This window comes from Sinocyclocheilus grahami, unplaced genomic scaffold (assembly GCF_001515645.1).
Source record: "Sinocyclocheilus grahami isolate Dianchi unplaced genomic scaffold, SAMN03320097.WGS_v1.1 scaffold18.1, whole genome shotgun sequence".
NCBI lineage: Eukaryota > Metazoa > Chordata > Actinopteri > Cypriniformes > Cyprinidae > Sinocyclocheilus > Sinocyclocheilus grahami.
Genome location: NW_015505197.1, coordinates 1431293 through 1452881, shown reverse-complemented (window position 1 = coordinate 1452881; position 21589 = coordinate 1431293). Strand labels below are relative to the sequence as shown.

The following is a 21589-nucleotide window of genomic DNA, read 5'->3' as shown; positions in this document are numbered from 1 at the left end:
CTTTTTTCCGTGCAATAATTATACTTTCCTTTTGAGTTTATTTATTTAAATAAATAAATGAAATATAAATTATGTATATGTATATATATAATTGTCTGTGTGTGTATATACATATTTTTTATTATATAATTTAATATAATTATATATAATGAATATAATATAATTAATTTTATTTATTTATGTATTTATTTTTTTTATTAATATTATGTTTTCATCTATTATGTTTTTATTAATATTTTATGGTCATGTTTTTAGGTGAAACTGTTAACTTCTTCAAATAACAAACTTAAAATTCAAACTTTATACATTTTATATTATTTTATAAATATTATATTATGTGGGAAAAGTTGGCCATTCTTGATTTACTTCAGCTTTTTTTTTTTTTGTAAGGTCTCAGAACTTAATTGACTTTTTAGGCCTTAATCTAAGTCAGGTGATGACTATTCCAGAGCTTAATGAATACTGTAAGTCTGAGTCCCTCCGGGTGTTTCGGATACGCTCAACAACCATGGGCTCCTCTAAGGGGCTGGCTGAGGATGAGAAAAACAGACTCATACAAAGCAGAGGAAGCCCATCTATATGCTTCCTGCCTGCAGTTTTCATGATGTGTAATGTAATTAAAGTAATGGACTTTAAAACTGAATTTTTCAAGTCGATATAAAATATGGCAGAGGAAATAAAACTTCTTGTACGCTTATCAAGAACAGTACTGTATAATACTCACATCAATACAAAGGACATGCTGGAATATTTAGGGGTTTATGAAAAGAAAAAGAATGTGAAGAAAACCAAATGCCAATAACTAGGAATGGGGGAAGGTTGGTTATGCTTTGGAGTTATATGGTAGCCTGTGGAAAAGAGGGGAGGAAAGAATGAATGGATTCTCCATCAACATATTCAGGAAGTACTGATAAGCAAGAAATAACAAGACAAAATCCAGAACATACTCGCATGAAGTACCTCACAAAATGAAAGATTATAACAGTGGCCTTATTATTGCGAATCTATAAGGAGATCTTAAGTATGCAGTGGATGAAGGATGAGCGTAATAAGATTTCTAAAATAGAAGCACTCAGCAGTAGCAAGAATAGAAACTTTGCTGTGCAAAAGAAATGTTGTGGGTTATGATGTCTGCTAAAATAGTTAATACTGAGGCTGATAATGTCAAACATTTGCACATTATTTATAAAAAATATGTATTTTATTAATATGTGCAATTTTTTTTTTGTAAAACAATATACAGTATATATAATAAATCTGTATGTTTATATAGACCTGTGCTGGCAAAATGAGTCACAATGAGCAAATTTTAAAAAAATTAGTTCTTTTTATTTTCACAATCTCCATTAAAAAACCTTCAAAATTATGTATGATTAGTTGGAATTGACCAAAAAAATTACTGTGCTATACCCTTTTAAAGTCGATAGAGTCAGCAAAGTCAATTTTGAGAAAAATCGAGTTAAAAGTTTTCTGAAGGTTCCAAAGCAAAATCACCCGCAATGTTGCTGTCACGGAAACACCTGCCTCACCAGCTGAATCAGCCTCCTACACCCGCTCACAATCACCTGATTATTGATCACGGACACCTGTACCCACTTACCACACCACTCAAATACTCACTCACCTCATTCACTCATCGACTGGTCTCAAGGTTGCAAGCTTCTCTGTCCTGGTTCCTCGTCTTCCGATCTGCCTGTCCCCCTCGGAATCCTCAGTTCTTGGCCGGAGAACCGGAGTGCCGACCCAGATAAGACTGTGTTTTTGCTTCCCTTACTGCCTATGTTGAACTCTTTTCCGTTGGAAGCCTCTCCTAAGTTCCTGTTATTAAACTCTCTGACTTGCGTTACCCTGCCTGTCTGCCTCTTTGTCCCGGTTGTGACAGAAGACCAGTCCCTACAAAACGAAACGGATTACAACACGGACTCATGGATCCTCAGAGCACCTCCTCACCGGAACCCTCACCCAGTCGGACTTTCACCACCTCTCTACCCGCCTGTCCCATGGCCCGGCCAGCCAGCTTCTCGGGTGAGGCAGCCCTCTGCAGCGGGTTCCTGCTGCAATGCTCCCTCTACCTGGAGATGCAACCCCACCTGTTTGTGACCGAACGGGCCAAGGTGTCATTCATTATCTCCTTGCTGTCGGGACGAGCCTTGCAGTGGGCCGAAGCCTTGTGGACGGCACAGAGCCCACAGATTCACTCTCTGGATGGCTTTGTTAAACACTTCCGGGAGGTGTTCGGTCACTCGACCACGGAGGTCACGGTGCATGAGGAGCTCTTTCAACTGCGGCAAGCCAAGTTATCCATCCACGGGTATGTGCTACGCTTCCGCACTCTCGCCGCCAGCAGCGGCTGGAACGAGGCCGCCCTGCTCTCGGTGTTCCGCCGAGGCCTCAACCCGGGCTTACGCCAACAGATGGCTATATACGATGACACCGTGGGCCTCGACAGTTTCCTCTAGAAGGCGGTTCGCATCTCCCAGCACCTAACCGCGTGCCATATGGAAGCGATACCCATTGCCGCTGCCTCACCCAGCCTCTCCACTCCAGCACCAGAGGCCATGATCACGGATAGCTACCACCTGTCGTCCTGAGAGCGATCTCGGAGACTCACCCATGGCCTATGTCTCTACTGTGGATCCCATGAGCACCAGCTCCGCACCTGCCCCATTCGTCCACCACACCCAGCGGTGAGTACTATCCAGATCACTCCTGATGTGTCAGGCATGCGTCATATAAAGGCTCTTCTAATTTATCACACCCAATCCTTTCCAGTCAAAATCCTTGTGGACTCCGGAGCATCGGGGAACTTCATCTCCTCCCGTAGTCTCGCCGGATTGCAAATTCCCTGCTGCAAAAATTCCACGACCTACCAGATCACTACTGTCCAGGGAAAGCCATTGGGCAGTGGGCTGGTGCGGCACTGCATGCCCGAGGTCGTTCTTCGGATTGGATGCTTCCACGCCGAACGGATCTCTCTACTGGTGCTGGAGGAGGCCGTCGTGGACATCGTCCTGGGACGCCCCTGGCTCGCCAAGCATCAGCCCACCATCGCCTGGAAGTCCGGAGAAATACTCACGTGGAGTGGGGAGTGCAAGCAGGAGTGTCTCCGGGATTTGCCTAGACCGATCTCCAACCGGAAGGACCTCCCTGTCTGTTCCACCTCGGTGGAAAGCCCGGATTCCGCGCCTATCACTCCTCCTCCTCCCAAATATCAGGCGTTCCAGGACGTGTTCAGCAAGCTCGCTGCCACTCACCTTCCACCTCACCGGCCATGGGACTGTGCCATTGACCTGCTGCCTGGGGCCCACTTATCCAAAGGACGTGTCTACCCCCTGTCGATCCCGGAGAGAGCCGCCATGGAGTAGTATGTGCAGGAGGCCTTACAACAGGGGTTCCTCCGTCCATCCACCTCACCCGCAGTGTTGAGCTTCTTCTTCGTGGCCAAGAAGGATGGGGGGCTGAGACCGTGCATCGATTACCGGGCCCTCAATGACCAAACGGTGAAGTTCGCCTATACCCTTCCTCTGGTCCCGGCGGCCTTGGAGGCCCAGCAAGCTGGATCTCAGGAGCGCCTATAACCTCATCCGCATTCACAGGGGTGACGAATGTAAGACTGCCTTTGTCACGCCCACCGGGCACTACGAATACCGGGTCATGCCCTATGGGCTTTCCAACTCACCCTCCATATTCCAGAACTTCATGAACGAGATCTTCAGAGACATGCTCAACCGGTTCGTCCTCATCTACATTGACGACATACTCATTTACTCGCCCACTCTCGAAGCACACTGTCTCCATGTCACCCAAGTCCTCCAGCGCCTCTGTCAACACCACCTATTTCTCAAGGCCGAAAAGTGTGAGTTCCATCAATCCACGGTTCACTTCCTGGGATACATCGTCACCCCTGCCGGGGTACAAATGGACCAGAGGAAGGTGGAGGCCGTTTGGGACTGGCCCCAGCCAAGTACCATCAAGGAGATGCAGAGATTCTTGGGGTTTGCAAATTTCTATCGCCGCTTTATTGCCCACTTCAGCCAGTTGGCGGCACCCCTTACCTCTCTCCTCCGATGGAAGGCCAAACTCCTCACCTGGACCCCGGAGGCCCACCAGGCCTTCAGCCAGCTTCAGCCGGCGAGGTGAACCCCCCGTGCTCCATCCATGTGCGTATTTCTCACGGAAATTATCCCCGGCGGAGCAGAACTACGACGTGGGAAATCGGGAGTTACTGGCCATCAAGCTCGCCCTGGAAGAGTGGCGGCATTGGTTGGAGGGTGCCAAGCATCCATTTGAGGTGATCACCAACCACAAGAACTTACAATACCTCCGAGAGGCCAAACTTCTGAACCCTAGGCAGGCCCGCTGGGCGCTGTTCTTTACCCGCTTCCTCTTCGTGGTCACTTACCGTCCCGGGACTAAGAATGTCTGCGCGGACGCACTTTCCCGCCTACACCAGCCGCATCCTACCGCCGAAGAACCAGAGCCCATCCTGCCGCCTGCCGTCTTCATGTCTCCTATTCAGTGGGCCCTCACTGACCAGATCCGTGCCGCCACTCTCACCGAACCTGCTCCGCCGGGAGGTCCAGAGGGGAAGAGCTATGTTCCACCCACCCTGCGTATAACCCTTCTGGACTCTGTTCACACCTCTCCGGGATCGGGGCACCCAGGCAGCCGCCGAACCCTCTAGCTCCTCCAGAGCCACTACTGGTGGCCCCACATGGCCCGAGATGTCGCCCGGTATATCAGGGGATGTTCGGTCTGTGCCATCTCCACCACGCCACGTCGTCTGCCCGAAGGGAAGCTGGTCCCGCTACCCGGGCCTACTGTCATGACCATCAGGACAGCTGGAGCCAGTACCTACCCTGGGCCGAGTACGCCCAGAATTCCTTGCGCCAGGAAACCACCGGACTCACCCCATTCCAATGTGTGCTCGGTTATCAGCTGCCCCTGTTTCCTTGGACCACTCAGAAGTCCCAGCGGTAGATTACTGGTTCCGTGAGAGCGAGAGGGTATGGGACTCAGCACATATCCATCTCCAGCAGGCCGTCCGGAGGCACCAGGCCAACGCAGACACTCGTCGGTCCGACAATCCCCGCTATGAGCCAGGGGACCAAGTCTGGTTGTTCACCCGGGACATCCGCCTCCGGCGGCCCAGCAAGAAGCTGAGTCCCCGATACATAGGTCCTTTCCCCATAGCAAGGCGCATCAACGAAGTCACGTACCGGTTACACCTGCCTGCCCATTATCGGATCTCCCCCACCTTTCATGTGTCCTTGCTAAAACCCTTCACTAATCCTCTTCTCCCTCCCTCCACAGAACAAGAGCAACATTCCAATTAACCAATCAGAATTGAGAGATAACTTTTCAGGAAATATCTATTTTAGACTTACAATCAGGGTTAGGTGCTTCTTCACCCTTGTTAATCAGCTATCATTTCACACTGTTTTTAGGAATAAATTATGGGTAGGGTTAGGTTTAGGGGTACGGATTGGGTTTAGTCTATATTTTTGGACAGTAATGTTGATCCTGGATCAACAAAAGATGTTGATCCAGGAACATGTCTTACTTGGCAAAATCACGGCGACCATTGCCCATGCCTAAATCCGCCACTGCAGAAGTGTAATGTATGTACATATTTGCCTATGGGAAGAGCAAGGACTTGGCACAAAACTTTTTGCTTCAGAAATGTAAACAGCATTTCCTTTTTTTCAGAGAGAGAGGGGACATTAAATTATCAGTTAGCAAAAACATAAAACTATCTATCATCTTTAACACAGCTAATTTTCACTGTTTATGATTTGGATTTATAGTCTCACATTTTGTTCCACACAGTCTATACCAGGATGCATCCCATCTGTGAGATGTCAGATCCCACATTTCTGCTAAGCATGAAATGTCCTTATTTGGGGAATATATGAAAGAACAGTTGCAGATGCATTGAGCACTGAGAAGTTGAAAGGTCAACAGAGATGTCGGTGTTCTAGAGAGCAATAACCCCTCTGACTTTGACAGTCAGTTCATGCTGAGGTCCAGGTTGAGAATAAGGACACCACACATTCGCTTTTGACCCTCCCTCTCTTGAGATCTCAATTCCCTTCCCCATCTTCCTTTTTTTTAAAACACTTGTTTTTACCATCCCACTACCTTCATTTCTCTCAGCCAACCCCACATCCACCACCTCATTAGTCTCGTCTTCGTTTCCATTCTTTCTTCATTCTTGTGGTTCCATCCTCAGATGAGACATAGCGTTCGTTTCCCCACAGACACCAGTCATCATAACTGTTTCCCATCAGCTGCAGTTTTCCATCAAACCAGAAGGCCAGGAGGCCAAATGCTCATCTCAAACCAAAATCACTTTTTCCTGTCCACACAAAACGCCACCGCTGTGGAGGAGAGATGAGTTGTGGAACAGAAAATGACCCCCTGTTCATGGGTGAGAAATCCACACAGCATTTTATGACTTCACAATACTTTCCACTGTTCAGACTCTCTCTCTTTTTATCAACTTTTTTGTACAAATCCGCTTTATTGACCTCAGTGTAATTCTGAACTGTCTTGAAAAGGAACCACAAAACTGGGTCTTGGGTTAATCATGGTATAATAATTTGGTCCTACGTTAAATTAAATGCTTGCTTATTAATATCAGAGCATGGTAACCCTGCTGTTTAAAATATTATGCATGCATGCATTTCCATAATTTATCCAGCAACCTGAATAAAGTCATGAACGGATGTTCATTATTGTTGTGCAAGTCAACAGCAATGAACAGTCATTATTTTGATCAGTTTGTTCACCTTGTTTTCCAGTAAATTAATTTCCAGTAGTTTAATTAAAAGTTGTATACAATCTTATATAGAGATATATTTTTTCAAATATATTCAGAGAACGCAAACTGAAATTGAACTGAATTTGAATGTACAGGGCCGTCCTTAAGGGTTTTCAACTGGTGCGGCCGCATTGGGCCCCGCAACGAACAGGAATTTTTACTTACATTTATTGTGGAAATAATTTTTTTCAGGATTCTTCATGGAATAGAAAGCACAAAAGAACAGCATTTATTTGAATTAGAAATCCTTTGTGACATTATAAATGTCTGTAATGTCAATGTTTTGATCAAATTAATGCATCCTTGCCAAATAAAATTTATTAATTTCTCAAAAAAAAAACCTTACTGACCCCAAACCTAATCCTAAACCTCACTACATTTCAACAGATGTATGTTTAAAACAAGAAAGAAAGAAAGGAAACATTGCTAATGTGGTAAAAAAAAACTAACAAAGTTCAATATATGTTCTCTGAAAACAATTTGTAATGTCTTATGCAATTTTAAAAGTGGGATAATATTATTAAAAAATAAGGCAAAAATACTGATTAAGTATATTTTTTGTAATGAAGCTGGATTACTGCAAACACTGCTATTTCCAAACACAACAAAACTCAGATGATGCTCCAGCACAAATTCAAATCCATTCAGTGCTCACATGGCTCTGATTTAGATCAATGCATGTTTTGATCAACTAGTGAAGAGTTGTTTGTTTTTCTATCATCACAAATTGCTGTTGGGAAAATAGTTTGCTATTTCCTTTTAATCTAAACATGAAACAAACTTGGACATGTACTGTGTGTGATATTCAAGATCTGTTCAATCAAAGCTTCTTTGATCATAATTTTCCCACAGGAAAAAACAAATAAATCTCATGGCTTCTGTTTAGATTTTTTTTCCCCCGTCTTTTTGTCCTCTGCTGTTTGCTTAAATAAACTTTGCCTTTTGTATTGTTTTTCTTTAATCTTTTTAGCATTAAAATACATTTTACTACAGTCTCCTAGCTCATTTAGATTACAGCTTTAGTGTTTGTTTAGAAAGTGTCATATTTGTGTTGTAATATTTCCCAGACTTCTGTGGTGGATTTTTACATGAAAGTCTTGTTAAAAAAATAAATATAAAAAATAAAAAAAAAAATATATAAAATATAAATAAAATAAAAATTAATTCCTCTTTAAAAATATATATCTCAGCTCTAGGTGTGAAATCATGTGAGTTGCATCGTCAGTCTGACTTCACATGATGTCAGAATTATTTTCTCTTTGGCTTTTTTTTTTTTTTTGAAAAAGGCATTGCAGCAACACTCGTGCTCAGAGTCAGAGAATGAATCTCTCAGCATAAGTCAGAATATGTGTAATGGAAACCAAATGACTCAACAGCTTTTAGCCAGTGTCCATATTTCATTTGGCAATGTGAAAAATTAAGTTATACTGCTGATGTCTGAGAAAGTGCATTGCCTGTTGTGAGCACAATTTTAGTTGAGCTTGGTCTCATCTTTCAAATCCAAAGAGCAAAATTTAGCCTACAGTAAAAATCTTTATGAATAATGAAACATAAAAGTTAAATTTAATATTAAATATATTTATTTAAATACAGGTCAATATAATGTCTACGGTTCAAACTGAGGAAAAACACTTCATAAAATGCCAGTTCAAGAGTTCACTGATATTTGTAAAAAAAAAAAAAAACAACAACAAGTCTCACATCTATATTTATGGAATTTCAAGAGCTTGTGTCACCCAGGGCAAATCAATCAAAACTGCACACACAGGTGCTGCTTTGCACCTGCTTTCCCCCTTGGTGATTAATAAAACATGTCTTTTTAGTCATATCCAGTAACACAGTCACACTTAAACACATACTAGCCCCGAGGTATTGTGAGTCAATGTCACTCCTATTGAGCAACTCATGACAGTTAACAGCAATGTCCTGAGAGACTCTCATAATTCCAGTCAAACAAAACAGAGGAGTGTTAAAACCGGGGGGGAAAAACCTGCAATAGCACAACAGTCATTGTGGAACAATGGAGGAAGTGCTGGTCTCAAGTGAACCGATGAAGACAGCCAGGCCTAAGACATAAGTGTCTCAGTGGTCCATCTAGTGGGCAAAAGTGTAGGCCAGCGTAGCATGACCCTTAGGCCAATGTTCTGCTGTTTTGTTCATCTACTCTACATCAACTTGTCTTACACTACTGTTCAAAAGTTTGGGGTTAGTAAGTATATATATATCATAGAAATATACTTACTTTTATTAAGCATGGATGCATTAAATTGATCATAACTGAGAGTAAAGACATTTTCAAATCTTCCTATTAAATAAACCTGAAAAAATGTATCACAGTTACAACTGTTTACAAAAATTGATTATAAGAAATGTTTCTTGAGCACCAAATCAGCATGCGACACTGAAGACTCTACTGAAACTGCAGATTTGCCATCCCAGAAATAAATTACATTTTAAAATATACTGTATTATAGAGGAAAACACTTATTTTAAATTGTAAATTTTCCATTTTAATATATTGATGAAATAAATGCAGCCGTGAGAGAAAAAATAAAAAACCCAAAAGTTTGAATAGTAGTGTACACATTTAACTAACACTTTTTTTTAATGCTTTGTGTCATTTTCTGAGCTTGACAGTCCCTAGTCACCCTTCACTTTCATTGTTATAGAACAGAAAAGAATAGATTGATCTACAAAAACAAAGGAAATCACACAATTTTGGAACAATATGAGGGTGATGAATGATGACATTTTTGGGTGAACTATCCCTTTAATGAATCCTTTTAGTAAAATATAGACAAAAATCACTCTCCAGTCGCTCCTGCTGTCAGCCTTAACTTCCGGTGTCAACATCAAATCAGAATTTTGACGCCTTTGTGAGAGGAATTCTCTCCATGTTTCTCTTCAGTGCTTTGTTCAGCGTGTTTAAAATGACATCTGTGTTGTTCAGAATGTTGTAGGTGGTGAGGTTGGTCAGCTTCTGGAAATCCTCAGGTTGGTATGTAAGGTTGAGAGTGGAGAATGGACTTAACAAACTGGTGAAGTCAATATCAAAATCTCCATCCTTCATCTCTTCCTTACCCTCTCTCTTTACTCCTGCCACACAAACATACACACACACACACACAATTGCTTTTAGTTGATATAAAGTTGACAAAACAATTTAGTTGATAAAGTTGTACTCAAACTTGACTCCTCCTTTTTTGGACATTTTTTTCATTCACATCATATGTAACGTGAAACATAAAAGATAAGAAACAACATAAAATTAAGATAAAGATATTAATAAGCGTCTCCTGCTCAAACTTGATTCGGACTCAGGTGGTCTCGAGGTCGAGGTGGACTCGGGACCCAACAATTATTGTCCTTATAAAAAAACCTTCAAAATAGTAGTATCTTTATGTAAAAGCTGAATCTCCATCTAAACACCTTTCAGGAATATTTCACCCAAAAATTTATATAATTTGCCATCATTTATACACACCCTCATGTTGTTCAAAATTTGTATGACTCTCAATTATGTTTTGGATCACACTCACAATCACTGCATGGACAAAACAGGTTAAACATTCTTCAAAATTATGGTCATACTAAAGGTTACAGATGGTGGTACTCACCAGGAGACTTGAACTGCTTGAATGAGACATTGACCAAGGGAAAGTGGATCACTATGGGAACATCTGGATTCTCTTTATCCTCAAACACATAAACTTCCCTAATCGGCTCGGACTCCAACTTCTTATAATCGATCTTTGGAAACGGAATCTTGCGTTCAGCGCAGTACTCCTGAGTTTGCTTAATGACCTGTTGGACACCAACAGAAACAACAGAATCACATTTCATCCTAATCTCCTCGTAATCTGACATTATCTTTGTGGTCTCTCACCTTGAAGTGGTCCGGGTCCCAAGCGTAGTTCAGGGACAGAATGACGTCCGCGCGTCTGTTACAGCGTAACACAGGAGGGAATCCTGACTTGATGACAAAAGCAGAGTCAACCAGGCCAAGTGTGGCATCTGCTGGTGTCAGGGAGTTTGGGAAGGCATCTGGATGTGTGTCTGCAGAAAGTCCACTTTATAATTAATCCTTTCCTAGGTTGATAAAACTGAATCAATGGTACTAATTAGGCTAAACTTGACAGCATAAATGATGTTCTGACCTTTCCATGAGGTGAAGTCACAGTTCTCACTGTAGTTCCTGTGCAGGTGGAAGCCTCTAAGGAAGTTGAACACTTGGCTGATAATGGGGCGGCAGGACAGAAAGTTGCTCAGCTTTTTTGCCAAGTCAGTCTTAGGGCTGGCCTGAAGTGTGTCTGACGTTGATGATTTGTCATCTGTGTCTACAGATAAGGGAGGATGATATACTGACCCAGTGACAAGCCACTGTACCCCCAAAAGGTAACATTTTTGCAAATTTTTTCTTAGTGTGTGGGTCTGAACAAAGAACTAGGTTCTTTATGCTCATTAATACAGCTAAAAGGCAAACAAACTTTTGAGAAGCTTCACAGGGAATCCTCTTACCTGTCTGGTTCACTCCTTTCCCAATCTTGCTGGCCCAGGATGGGATCACTCCAGTGATGCGACTCCAAAGCTGAGTCAGACTCAGGGAGAAAACACTGCTCCATATTCCTGCAAACATAACACATTTTGACTAACATTTTGAATACAACCAATCACTATCTCTAACTTAAAATTGTTTACCATTAATTAGCTTTTTGAGTATTTAAATATATTTACCCAATAGAGAGTAAATTCCAGATTCTGGGAGTTTCTTGACCATGTGGCCGAGGTAATATTCACTCCCAAAGTTCTGTGCAGGTATGAAGACACCATACTTGGTAAATCCCACCTCATATGGGGTGAACTCACACCATTCTGAAGGAGAAAAGAACAAAGAGAAACATGGACAACATATCTGCAGTAAGCACATTTAGTTGCTCTAAATACAGGGAATTGATCTGTTGAGGAACAAACATAATCAACTTTTTTAACCGTAATGGACCCTAAGTAAATTCAAATCAATTCTTACCAGTCTCTATGGTACATCCTGTCTTGCCATTCTTCATGTTGAGAGCCGTGTAGATGGGAAGAGGGTTCTGGCCCTTTGATAGTGCCATCTGCTGGTCAGATAGTGTTCCCATTTTTTTCTGAGTAAGAAAAGAATGTATGAATTTCTTCTAAACTTCTAATGGTAGCCATTTATTTGCATTTTATGCTAAAAATTTATTTTGTTTCTGTGATATCAAGGGTATTCAGTACCTTCCCTTGGATGAGGTATTCTATAGCCAGACCCCACATGTCAATAAGAGACACAAGTAGTCCTTCTTCCTCTCTCTCTTCCATCTTCTCTTTGTAGTGCCGTAGCTGCTCAGGGGAAAATATACTGAACACACTTTTAGAGATCTCCTTCTTTACAGACTCCATAACCCCATTTAGGTCATTGTTTGACCAGTTAGCATCACCATAAAGAGAAGCCATAGTCCTATGAGACAATGAAAGAAAGTTTGATGTTTAATGACATATCTAATGTAAAATCTGGGTTTTGAAGCAAAGCCTGAAGCAGCACTGATTTGGAAATGGACAGGCCCGTAGTGCTCCTTATATTCACCAGGTAGAGCCAGAAACCCCTGTGATGTAGCTGACTGTATCAAGAAGCTGGAGTTTCTGCAGAGCTCTTAGGCCTCCAAATGTGCCACACATCGCTCTGGTCCCGCCGCCAGAACACACCACAGCCACCAATGGGACCTGAGAAGTCACATCAGTCTTACAAGTATATATATTTTTCATCAATTAATCAAACAAGCATTATCTGTTGGAACAAGACATGCCATATCCACCTTATTTTTATCACAAGAGCTGCCGCTGCCAATTTATTAGTTGAAATTGCAAAGCTTCCAGTGTTATCTGCTTCCTGTGTTATCTGTTATTATTAACTGTACAAAACAGTCTGTTATGCTGGTTAATATTGCAAAATGGTATTTCTCATCATTATTTTAAATTCAAATGAAAATTATTAAATATATTAAATTTGATGGGAACAACAGTAAAACTGCATGTCAGGTGACACTGCCAGGAAGTGTGTCTGTTGAATGTGCAAATACTCAAGTTTGTGTTTGTTTTCTTGCCTTGCTGGGTTCAGGTGCAGAGCTGAGATTCAAAGCTTTCTGAAGAGCTTGTGACACGACTTTTTGTCTCTTCACCAGAAAATTATTTTCTTCCATTGGAATATCAAAATCCAGACGCACATCCAACTTTTCGTCAGAGCTTCAAAACACACACACACACACACACACACACACACACAGAGAGAGAGAGAGAGAGAGAGAGAGAGAGAGAGAGAGAGAGAGAGAGATTAATGGAATCTGACTGGTTTACAGTGCTTTGTCTCATTTAACTACGATCAATTACACAATTAAAATCATTCAGGTTTGTCTGATGGATTACATTCCAAAGTAATTTCTTTAAACTGTTCCTGAACTAATTAGAGATAAGCCATTCAAATTGTTTACCGGCCCTCTGTGCTTAGTTGCAGATCCACTTCACCCTAAAAGAGTTGCAGTTAGTTAGGTTTTGTTTTTATATTGAAAATAAAAATAAAAATACATGTCTGCCACCAGTGCTGGGTCGATTACTTACAAATTGTAGTCTATTAGAAATTACATGATGAAAACTGTAGTTAGTAATGTAATCTAGATTACACTTTTTAGGTAATTTATTCAGATTACTTTTAGATTGCTTTTGACCTAACTTGTTTATCGATTTATATGGGCTTATTGTTATTTAAAATAAAACTAAGAGAAATAAAATATATCACCATTAACCAACATCAGATAACATGAATGTGTTTTTAAATTATTAAAATATTAACTTTAAATCTCAGGGAGGCTTCCAAGTAAATATAGGTCAGAGTGGTTTGACTGACAAAGAAGTTTGGAAATCCCTACATCACATGAACAAATATTAATAAGCATGAAAACAGCAATGACATGGTCAAATTCTTTCAGGTTTTAAATATTTCTGTCAGTTATACATCAGCATTGTTTAGTAATTATTATCTCATCCATGGTATAATTGACTGAGAGGTGCGTTTGTCCCCAAATTCTGATGCATGGATTAAAAATTAATTTACATGTCATTTACATGGCCGTTACATATTGCGAATACTCAATCTATTCAATTTGACAAACAGTAGAATTTGTTTAAGTAAAATTTAAAAGAAAAATGATGAATAATTTACTGCCATTGAGTGAATAATTTGTAATCATGTAATCCATAAAAAAGTAACTGTAATCTGATTATGAATATTTTAAAACATAATATAATCTAACTACAAGTACTAATTTTTTTCGGAATCTGATTAAGTAATCTATGTGTTACTTACCCAGCACTGCCTGCCATTCAAATTTGATTTTACTAGTACCCACCTGTCCAACAGGCATGCAGAGTTTAATCTGTGGTTTGGCTGCTAATGGTTTCATAGGGACTGATGACAGAATGTCTGCAGTCTTTGGATTTATCCCGTCCTCTTCTGCCCCAGCCTGGACAAGCAACAAACATGCAAACAAATAAACAAGCATCACACACACTCAGCTGTCAGCGATATGCATGCTTGATAAATTGATTAGGTAAGAAATCATCAGTTTATTCAATGACACACTTTTGATGGGATGAGACTAAACTCAGTCTCCAGGTCTCGGTTGATGTAGTAGCGAATAGTCTGTGAGCAGCTGGGGTTTTCCTCAGAGCCTGGGATCAAACAGTCTTCCTTGTATGCGCCTCGCAGTTTTAACATCATGTCCTTCTCAGCTGAGGTAAACACAGAAACATATCACATATTTTTGCACCGTTCTTAATGCAACACCTTTAAAAAAGGTCCTATTTATATAAAATTAAAAACGTATTTTTATTGCATTGTAGAATATTTACTGTTAAAGCAAGGGTAGGCAGTATTTTCCAGAAACGTCTTTTTTGTCATAAGTCTCTTCACATCCTGATAGCAATCAATAATTAAAGTGGTGTTCTTCTGTGGAAAGCTCAGGACCCTAAATGATTCGTCCAATCATTGTATTCGGTCCGAGTTCGGGGCGTGGCTACTGTAACATCTGGAACCAGAGGGCGTTTAACCGGTGTGGAAAAAGAAATGATTCCTATACAGAACAGTGCAAGCAAAATTTGAAGACTTGTCAAAATACATAGAGACAGACAACCCGATAAACCAATGTTGAATACTGGTAGTGTTTTTACAAGATGGAGAAATTTGATGGAATTTTTGGGTTTCAATCGATGCAACGAACTTGCGGAGTTTCTTCTCGACAGGTAACGTTAAGCTAAACTTCAAGTTAAAAGTATTCCTAATTTGTTGGAGCTTTTATTGACAGTTTTACCGGTTGACACGTCTTCACTTTTTTAGACCCGTAAAGAGCTGTGTTTGTGATGTTTGAGTTGGAGGGGAAGCTTGACGCTCGAAAGGGGCGTTTTTGCAAAGGTTGTTTGAAAACATCAAAGACTATCCACCTTTTTCTTCAATGCGGAAGTAAGCCTATGGGTGAGACTTCCGGTTCATTAGCTGCTATAGGTAAATAACGAGGAGAATAACAACGTGCAGTAAACGGTAAAACTGTTTGCACTACAAACCAGTGTGTTCATAATTAAGATAATACATTAAAATAATATGATAAGACACACCAACTTTCAATATCAAGCAGCAAAACGAACTGTTTTGTTCAGCTAAAAATAGCTGGACGGTGTGGACGCAGATGAGACCGGAAGCCAGACCCATAGAATTTACAAATGGCCGCGCCCATTTTTATGACAAGAAAAAGGTGGATAGAATACTTTGGAAAACATGCTTTATATTTGTAATTCCGCTAGATGACACTAGTCGTACATTTGGTGGGATGAGACTAAACTCAGTCTCCAGGTCTCGGTTGATGTAGTAGCGAATAGTCTGTGAGCAGCTGGGGTTTTCCTCAGAGCCTGGGATCAAACAGTCTTCCTTGTATGCGCCTCGCAGTTTTAACATCAGGTCCTTCTCAGCTGAGGTAAACACAGAAACATATCACATATTTTTGCACCGTTCTTAATGCAACACCTTTAAAAAAGGTCCTATTTATATAAAATTAAAAACGTATTTTTATTGCATTGTAGAATATTTACTGTTAAAGCAAGGGTAGGCAGTATTTTCCAGAAACGTCTTTTTTGTCATAAGTCTCTTCACATCCTGATAGCAATCAATAATTAAAGTGGTGTTCTTCTGTGGAAAGCTCAGGACCCTAAATGATTCGTCCAATCATTGTATTCGGTCCGAGTTCGGGGCGTGGCTACTGTAACATCTGGAACCAGAGGGCGTTTAACCGGTGTGGAAAAAGAAATGATTCCTATACAGAACAGTGCAAGCAAAATTTGAAGACTTGTCAAAATACATAGAGACAGACAACCCGATAAACCAATGTTGAATACTGGTAGTGTTTTTACAAGATGGAGAAATTTGATGGAATTTTTGGGTTTCAATCGATGCAACGAACTTGCGGAGTTTCTTCTCGACAGGTAACGTTAAGCTAAACTTCAAGTTAAAAGTATTCCTAATTTGTTGGAGCTTTTATTGACAGTTTTACCGGTTGACACGTCTTCACTTTTTTAGACCCGTAAAGAGCTGTGTTTGTGATGTTTGAGTTGGAGGGGAAGCTTGACGCTCGAAAGGGGCGTTTTTGCAAAGGTTGTTTGAAAACATCAAAGACTATCCACCTTTTTCTTCAATGCGGAAGTAAGCCTATGGGTGAGACTTCCGGTTCATTAGCTGCTATAGGTAAATAACGAGGAGAATAACAACGTGCAGTAAACGGTAAAACTGTTTGCACTACAAACCAGTGTGTTCATAATTAAGATAATACATTAAAATAATATGATAAGACACACCAACTTTCAATATCAAGCAGCAAAACGAACTGTTTTGTTCAGCTAAAAATAGCTGGACGGTGTGGACGCAGATGAGACCGGAAGCCAGACCCATAGAATTTACAAATGGCCGCGCCCATTTTTATGACAAGAAAAAGGTGGATAGAATACTTTGGAAAACATGCTTTATATTTGTAATTCCGCTAGATGACACTAGTCGTTGGAGAAACTGCCTACCCAAGCTTTAAGTATACTTATGGACCGGAAATATCAATAAAATATGTATTACAATTTGCTCATGATTTCAGTGGTTATTAATAAGCCTCATATTCATTTACATATATCACTGAGGAGGTTAACCTGGGAAAAGTAGAGATTTATGGATATAATTATATATAAGTTTAAAACCAGAAAATTCTTCTGTTTACCATGAGTCCTTAGACGCTTTTCCACCTTAACATCCAGTGCACAGAATAGACCTGCCTAAAAATGAGGGAAAAATTGAGTGTTTTTTTTTCTGTGTGTGTTTGTTTAACAAATATTTCCAAAGTACAGTCAGTTTTGTTTTATGGAAGCCTGAACTTGACCCTTACGATACTGCTAAAGATTTTAACATACTGTATGTGTAAAATATACTGTACACTCATAAAAATGTTGTGAGATTTATCAAATGAAAGACGCAGACGTTTTTACTGAATACAATGTGTACATCTATTACTTATTTTAATACGTGTAAGTGGGTTAAACTTATACTGAAATGTAATGTTAGATGAATATCAATAAAATACCACAATCATTTATAACCCGTTCTTTTTAATATACAAAACTCTTACCATCAGCACTCCATTAGAGAAGTACGGTTCAGGCTTCTCAGAGCTTGAAAAAGAAGAGATAAAGTGACAGATTAGTTCAGTCTGATGTACAGTAATAGTGATTATTTTTTTATAAGGAGGAAGAGGACTATCGCTAACTAATGTGCATTACATGGTTAATAATGCCACCATTATTGTTTTCGATTAATAACATTCTCACTCACCTCACCGTCATCTCAAACTCCACCCACAGCTCACTCTTTTTCAGGAAAATAAGTTCATCACAATCAGACAGATGGATAGGACTATATCAATCAATATTTGTTATGCTTGGCTTTCATACACTGATTTAAAGTAATGGGCACCAAAGGTTTTCACTTTGAAGACTATGTCAAATTTAATAATTTAATAAATGATATTTTCATCTACCTTATCATCTGTAATGAAGCATTTTGTTTGCTTTTGTCCAGGTGTGAGGTTATTGACGTCGAATAGGATGGTGGAGCAGTAGTCATCTTTCGTTAACTTGTCAGCATCAAATATGTGGAATTCCAGAATGTTCTGAAGAGACAAGAACATAGTGGTGAGTTTATTTTAGCTCAAAAGCTCTCCCTCTGTTGCTCTACACTTTTTCCTACGCCCTGTGATGCTTTGCATGAATTATGGTCATAACTTCTGTTAAAGTCTTAACAATCAGCAAATGGTTCACCCTATAAATGCAGTAAGCCATTTCAAAAACTGGGTACAATGAAGTGGCCTTATTCTATTCATTCGTCGAACATTAAAAGGAAACTTTAAGTCATGCTTAGCAAACCCATCATTTCACATGTATTGCAACTTGCACTTTTACTCAAGTTCATATACTTAATAACTAAATCTTATAAAAAGTAAATTTTTATTATTTTAGAAAAGCAAAAAACAAATTAAATCATTAATGGATGAGAATTCTGACAAATACTATACGTGGGACAATTCTGACAGTATGCAACAAAAGGAAAAACCTCTTTGTCATTTTGTGCTTAATTATTATTATAAATTAATAATTATTATTAACTTATTTACCAGGGCAATGGAACAAATTTAGCCATTGGCTGACAAGTTAGCAAGTGTTTTTGATTAATATTTTGGGGATTAAATTATTGTGATTAGAGTTGTTAAATTATTCATATAGAATTGTTTCACTGTTATACCAGCATTTGAATGTTAGTGACATCACCAACATATCATTCATCACTTGTTTTTCAAGAACAAGGGTGGAGAATCACTTCATGCTGTCAGCTGAGATTGGAAGGGCAAGACCCAGTTGCAACAAAACCTTTCAGTCAAGAAAACCCTCAGTAATAAGTGTCAGAGTTTTCTTGCAAGTTGCAACCATCTGAACAGATTTGCTCACCTTGACACCGCTGTGCACTCTGAAACGAAAGGTTTCATTCCATTTTGGTGCATCACTGTTTTTCACAGTTTTGGTGCGATGGCAGCAGGCACAGGCCGTGGGTAACTTTAAGACGACGTAGCAGTCACATTTAGACACTGGAGAGAGAGCAAAATCAGAGCACACTAAGAACTTGTTATGTGGAGTATGTAATGTTCAGTAAATCAAAAGCATTTTTATCAATATTTCACCACAAGTCACAATGTTTTTGAGGGCTGATGGACTCACAAAGGTCATACGACCGACTGAATTTTCCCTGCAGCACTGTGACACTGAGGTTCCAGTACGGCATGAACTCTTTCTGTGAAACACAATGAAATGAAACTGGTTTAGACAGATGTAGCAGTATTTTCATCTGAATTTGTAACAGCAGCATATAAAGATGTAAAATGGTGTGGAATATGTGAATTCACTTCAGTCTTTTGAAGTGAACTCTTCAGGCTATACATCTTAGATCCTACAGTGTTATACGGAAACTATGTATTGATATCAGACAGGCAGTACATAGATATGGCACATACCCCGATGACACTTTAAAGGAAAACAACTGGGAATCATAGAAGAAAAAAATAAAAATGCTCTCTCCAGCTAAATGAATCATGGCCAGAAGAAACAGCCATGTATTTGGAATACAACTTTTGTGCTTAATTAGCTAATCAGAAATCATTGTACACTAGTGATGTCTGCAAATAAAATAACATTAATCTTTTAAATAATAAATCGATATTTGTTTTGGTTGCCATAGTAGTGGTCTTAAACTACTAAAAATGTTTTTGTTGTTGAAAATAGCTGCCTTCATTTTTTAAAATAAAAAAGTAGTGCCAACATTAAAACCAACAAAGTTACAACCAAGTAAGTTTGTTGCACTTTTTTGAACAACTTTAAGTAGAAATTTTAATTATATTTGAAAATATAAAATAAATGCAGTTTGGTGAGCATAAGGTTTTTTTAATCTCCAAACTTTTGAACAGTAGTGCACACATTTAACATCTGTTTAACTACAAATATAAAATCTCTAGTTGAATAACAAATGTTGTGAAAAAAATATTTCACCAATGAATGAAAAATCTGATTTACATCATTTACTCACATTCATGTTTATCCAATTTAGAATATACGTATATTGAAATAACACAAATGAGATCAGAGAGCTATGGAGACAGATTTTGGTGAATACTTTTATGAACTTTAATGTTGGGCTGTCCTTCAGACAAAGCTATCTTATGACTTCAAAACACTTGGAAATGGCAAGTACTTTTGTATTATGCTGTATGTCATTTAGTGAGCTTGACAGTTCCTGGTCCCCCTCACTTTTGTTTTTAAGAGTAAATTATTGTATTAACTGATCTACAGAAAAAAATAGCACACACACATATATATATATATATATATATATATATATATAGTTCTATATATAATATAGAAGAACATTAAAAAATTTAAAAATCTTTGAAAATAAATTTCAGTGTACCGTTTTTCACAAAAAATTTTTACATTTAAATTCAAATATTCTGTTCTTCCTTTTTTTTAATCACAAATTCTCAAATTAATGAATCAAATTAAACTATCTAAAAATATCTGTGTGAGTAAAATAAATGTGTCCAAATAAATTGCCAAACCCAACTCTCTTCGTCTTTCTAAAAAGGAGCTGAATAAGTTAACGCATTAAGTACAAAAAAAGAGAGAGATTCATTATTTTTGCTTATCAAACAAAAAACTAAATTTTTCGAAGTACTCCCAAGAGCTTGTTATCCCTGGTTGGGAATCACTGTCATAAAGAAACCTTGATCAAGCTCCTTAGGCTTGTTCACAAAGCTGCTATTTGTGGTTTTGAGCTAAAATAGCAATGCTACAAAACAAGTAGGTTAATTCATCAGAGTCAAATATCTGTGAGTTTAGGTACCTTCAGCATTGTTGTTTTCTCCTCAGCAGGCTTACAGTGAAGTCACAAAACCAAAAGATGAAATGAAGATCTCACTAGTCAAAGTGAAATAGAACACAGAACACCTGTGAAACTTGTTTATCTCCAGCCCTTCGCACCCTGATACAACAGGTGTTTAAAGTGTCGAGGGTGGAATCAAAAATCCTCCTCCCTGTTTGCAATCATCCTCCATCTCTATAATGCTGAAATGAGAAACACAGCTTGCTAAAATAAATCTACATGCCAACATTACATACATTGCGTTTGATGTGAACCGTCTTTGATTATGAAAATGAAGGTGACACCCTGAAGGCTTATACTTAAAAAATATTCTTTAAAAAAAACAACTAAGATTTCAGTTATAAGGAAGTGTGTTTATGAAAACTCTCCCATGCTCATAAATACCAGCCTTGCCCTCTTTCATTCAAATGCTCTGTAATCATTACATTCCTTCTGATTCAAGGTCTAATCTGAGAAAATTGAGCCATTATAAACATTAACGTTGCTTTGCTTCCTTGTAAACCTTATGCATCAGAAAATTATGTACATGAAATGCTCCCATACAATGCAAGGGAAAAAAGTTATAAAATAACATTTTCTGGACGATAATCTAATAATTTTCCAAATGATAATCTAATAATCTGCATATGGAATCAGCACATCTATAGTCACATCAGATCCAGAGCAGGCAGGTGTTTTGGGGGTAGAAA

General features: G+C 39.2%; 1 protein-coding gene across 1 annotated transcript; it reads right to left on the bottom strand.

Annotated features, from left to right (window-relative positions):
* Positions 1–9614: 9614 nt before the first annotated feature.
* On the bottom strand, positions 9615–20939 carry LOC107553182 (cytosolic phospholipase A2 delta-like). The gene is made up of 20 exons (XM_016235319.1): positions 20862–20939; positions 19187–19259; positions 18920–19056; positions 17956–18087; positions 17751–17785; positions 17548–17590; positions 17143–17197; positions 15708–15856; positions 14245–14358; positions 13330–13364; positions 12946–13084; positions 12429–12565; positions 12080–12302; positions 11850–11967; positions 11558–11695; positions 11342–11449; positions 10981–11160; positions 10710–10879; positions 10441–10627; positions 9615–9919 (listed from the first exon to the last, which is right to left on the bottom strand). Exons 1-20 carry the CDS (start codon positions 20868–20870, stop codon positions 9681–9683), a joined length of 2421 nt encoding a protein of 806 aa, XP_016090805.1. The 5' UTR covers positions 20871–20939; the 3' UTR covers positions 9615–9680.
* Positions 20940–21589: the final 650 nt, after the last annotated feature.

What these genes read in the sequence shown, in the direction of transcription:
- LOC107553182 (XM_016235319.1), bottom strand. An exon ending in AAAGCGTCTAAGGACTCATG is followed by an intron (nt 15,857 to 17,142) that starts GTAAACAGAAGA and finishes TGTTTACCTCAG; the next exon opens with CTGAGAAGGACCTGATGTTA. An exon ending in TTAGTCTCATCCCACCAAAT is followed by an intron (nt 14,359 to 15,707) that starts GTACGACTAGTG and finishes TTGCTTGTCCAG; the next exon opens with GCTGGGGCAGAAGAGGACGG.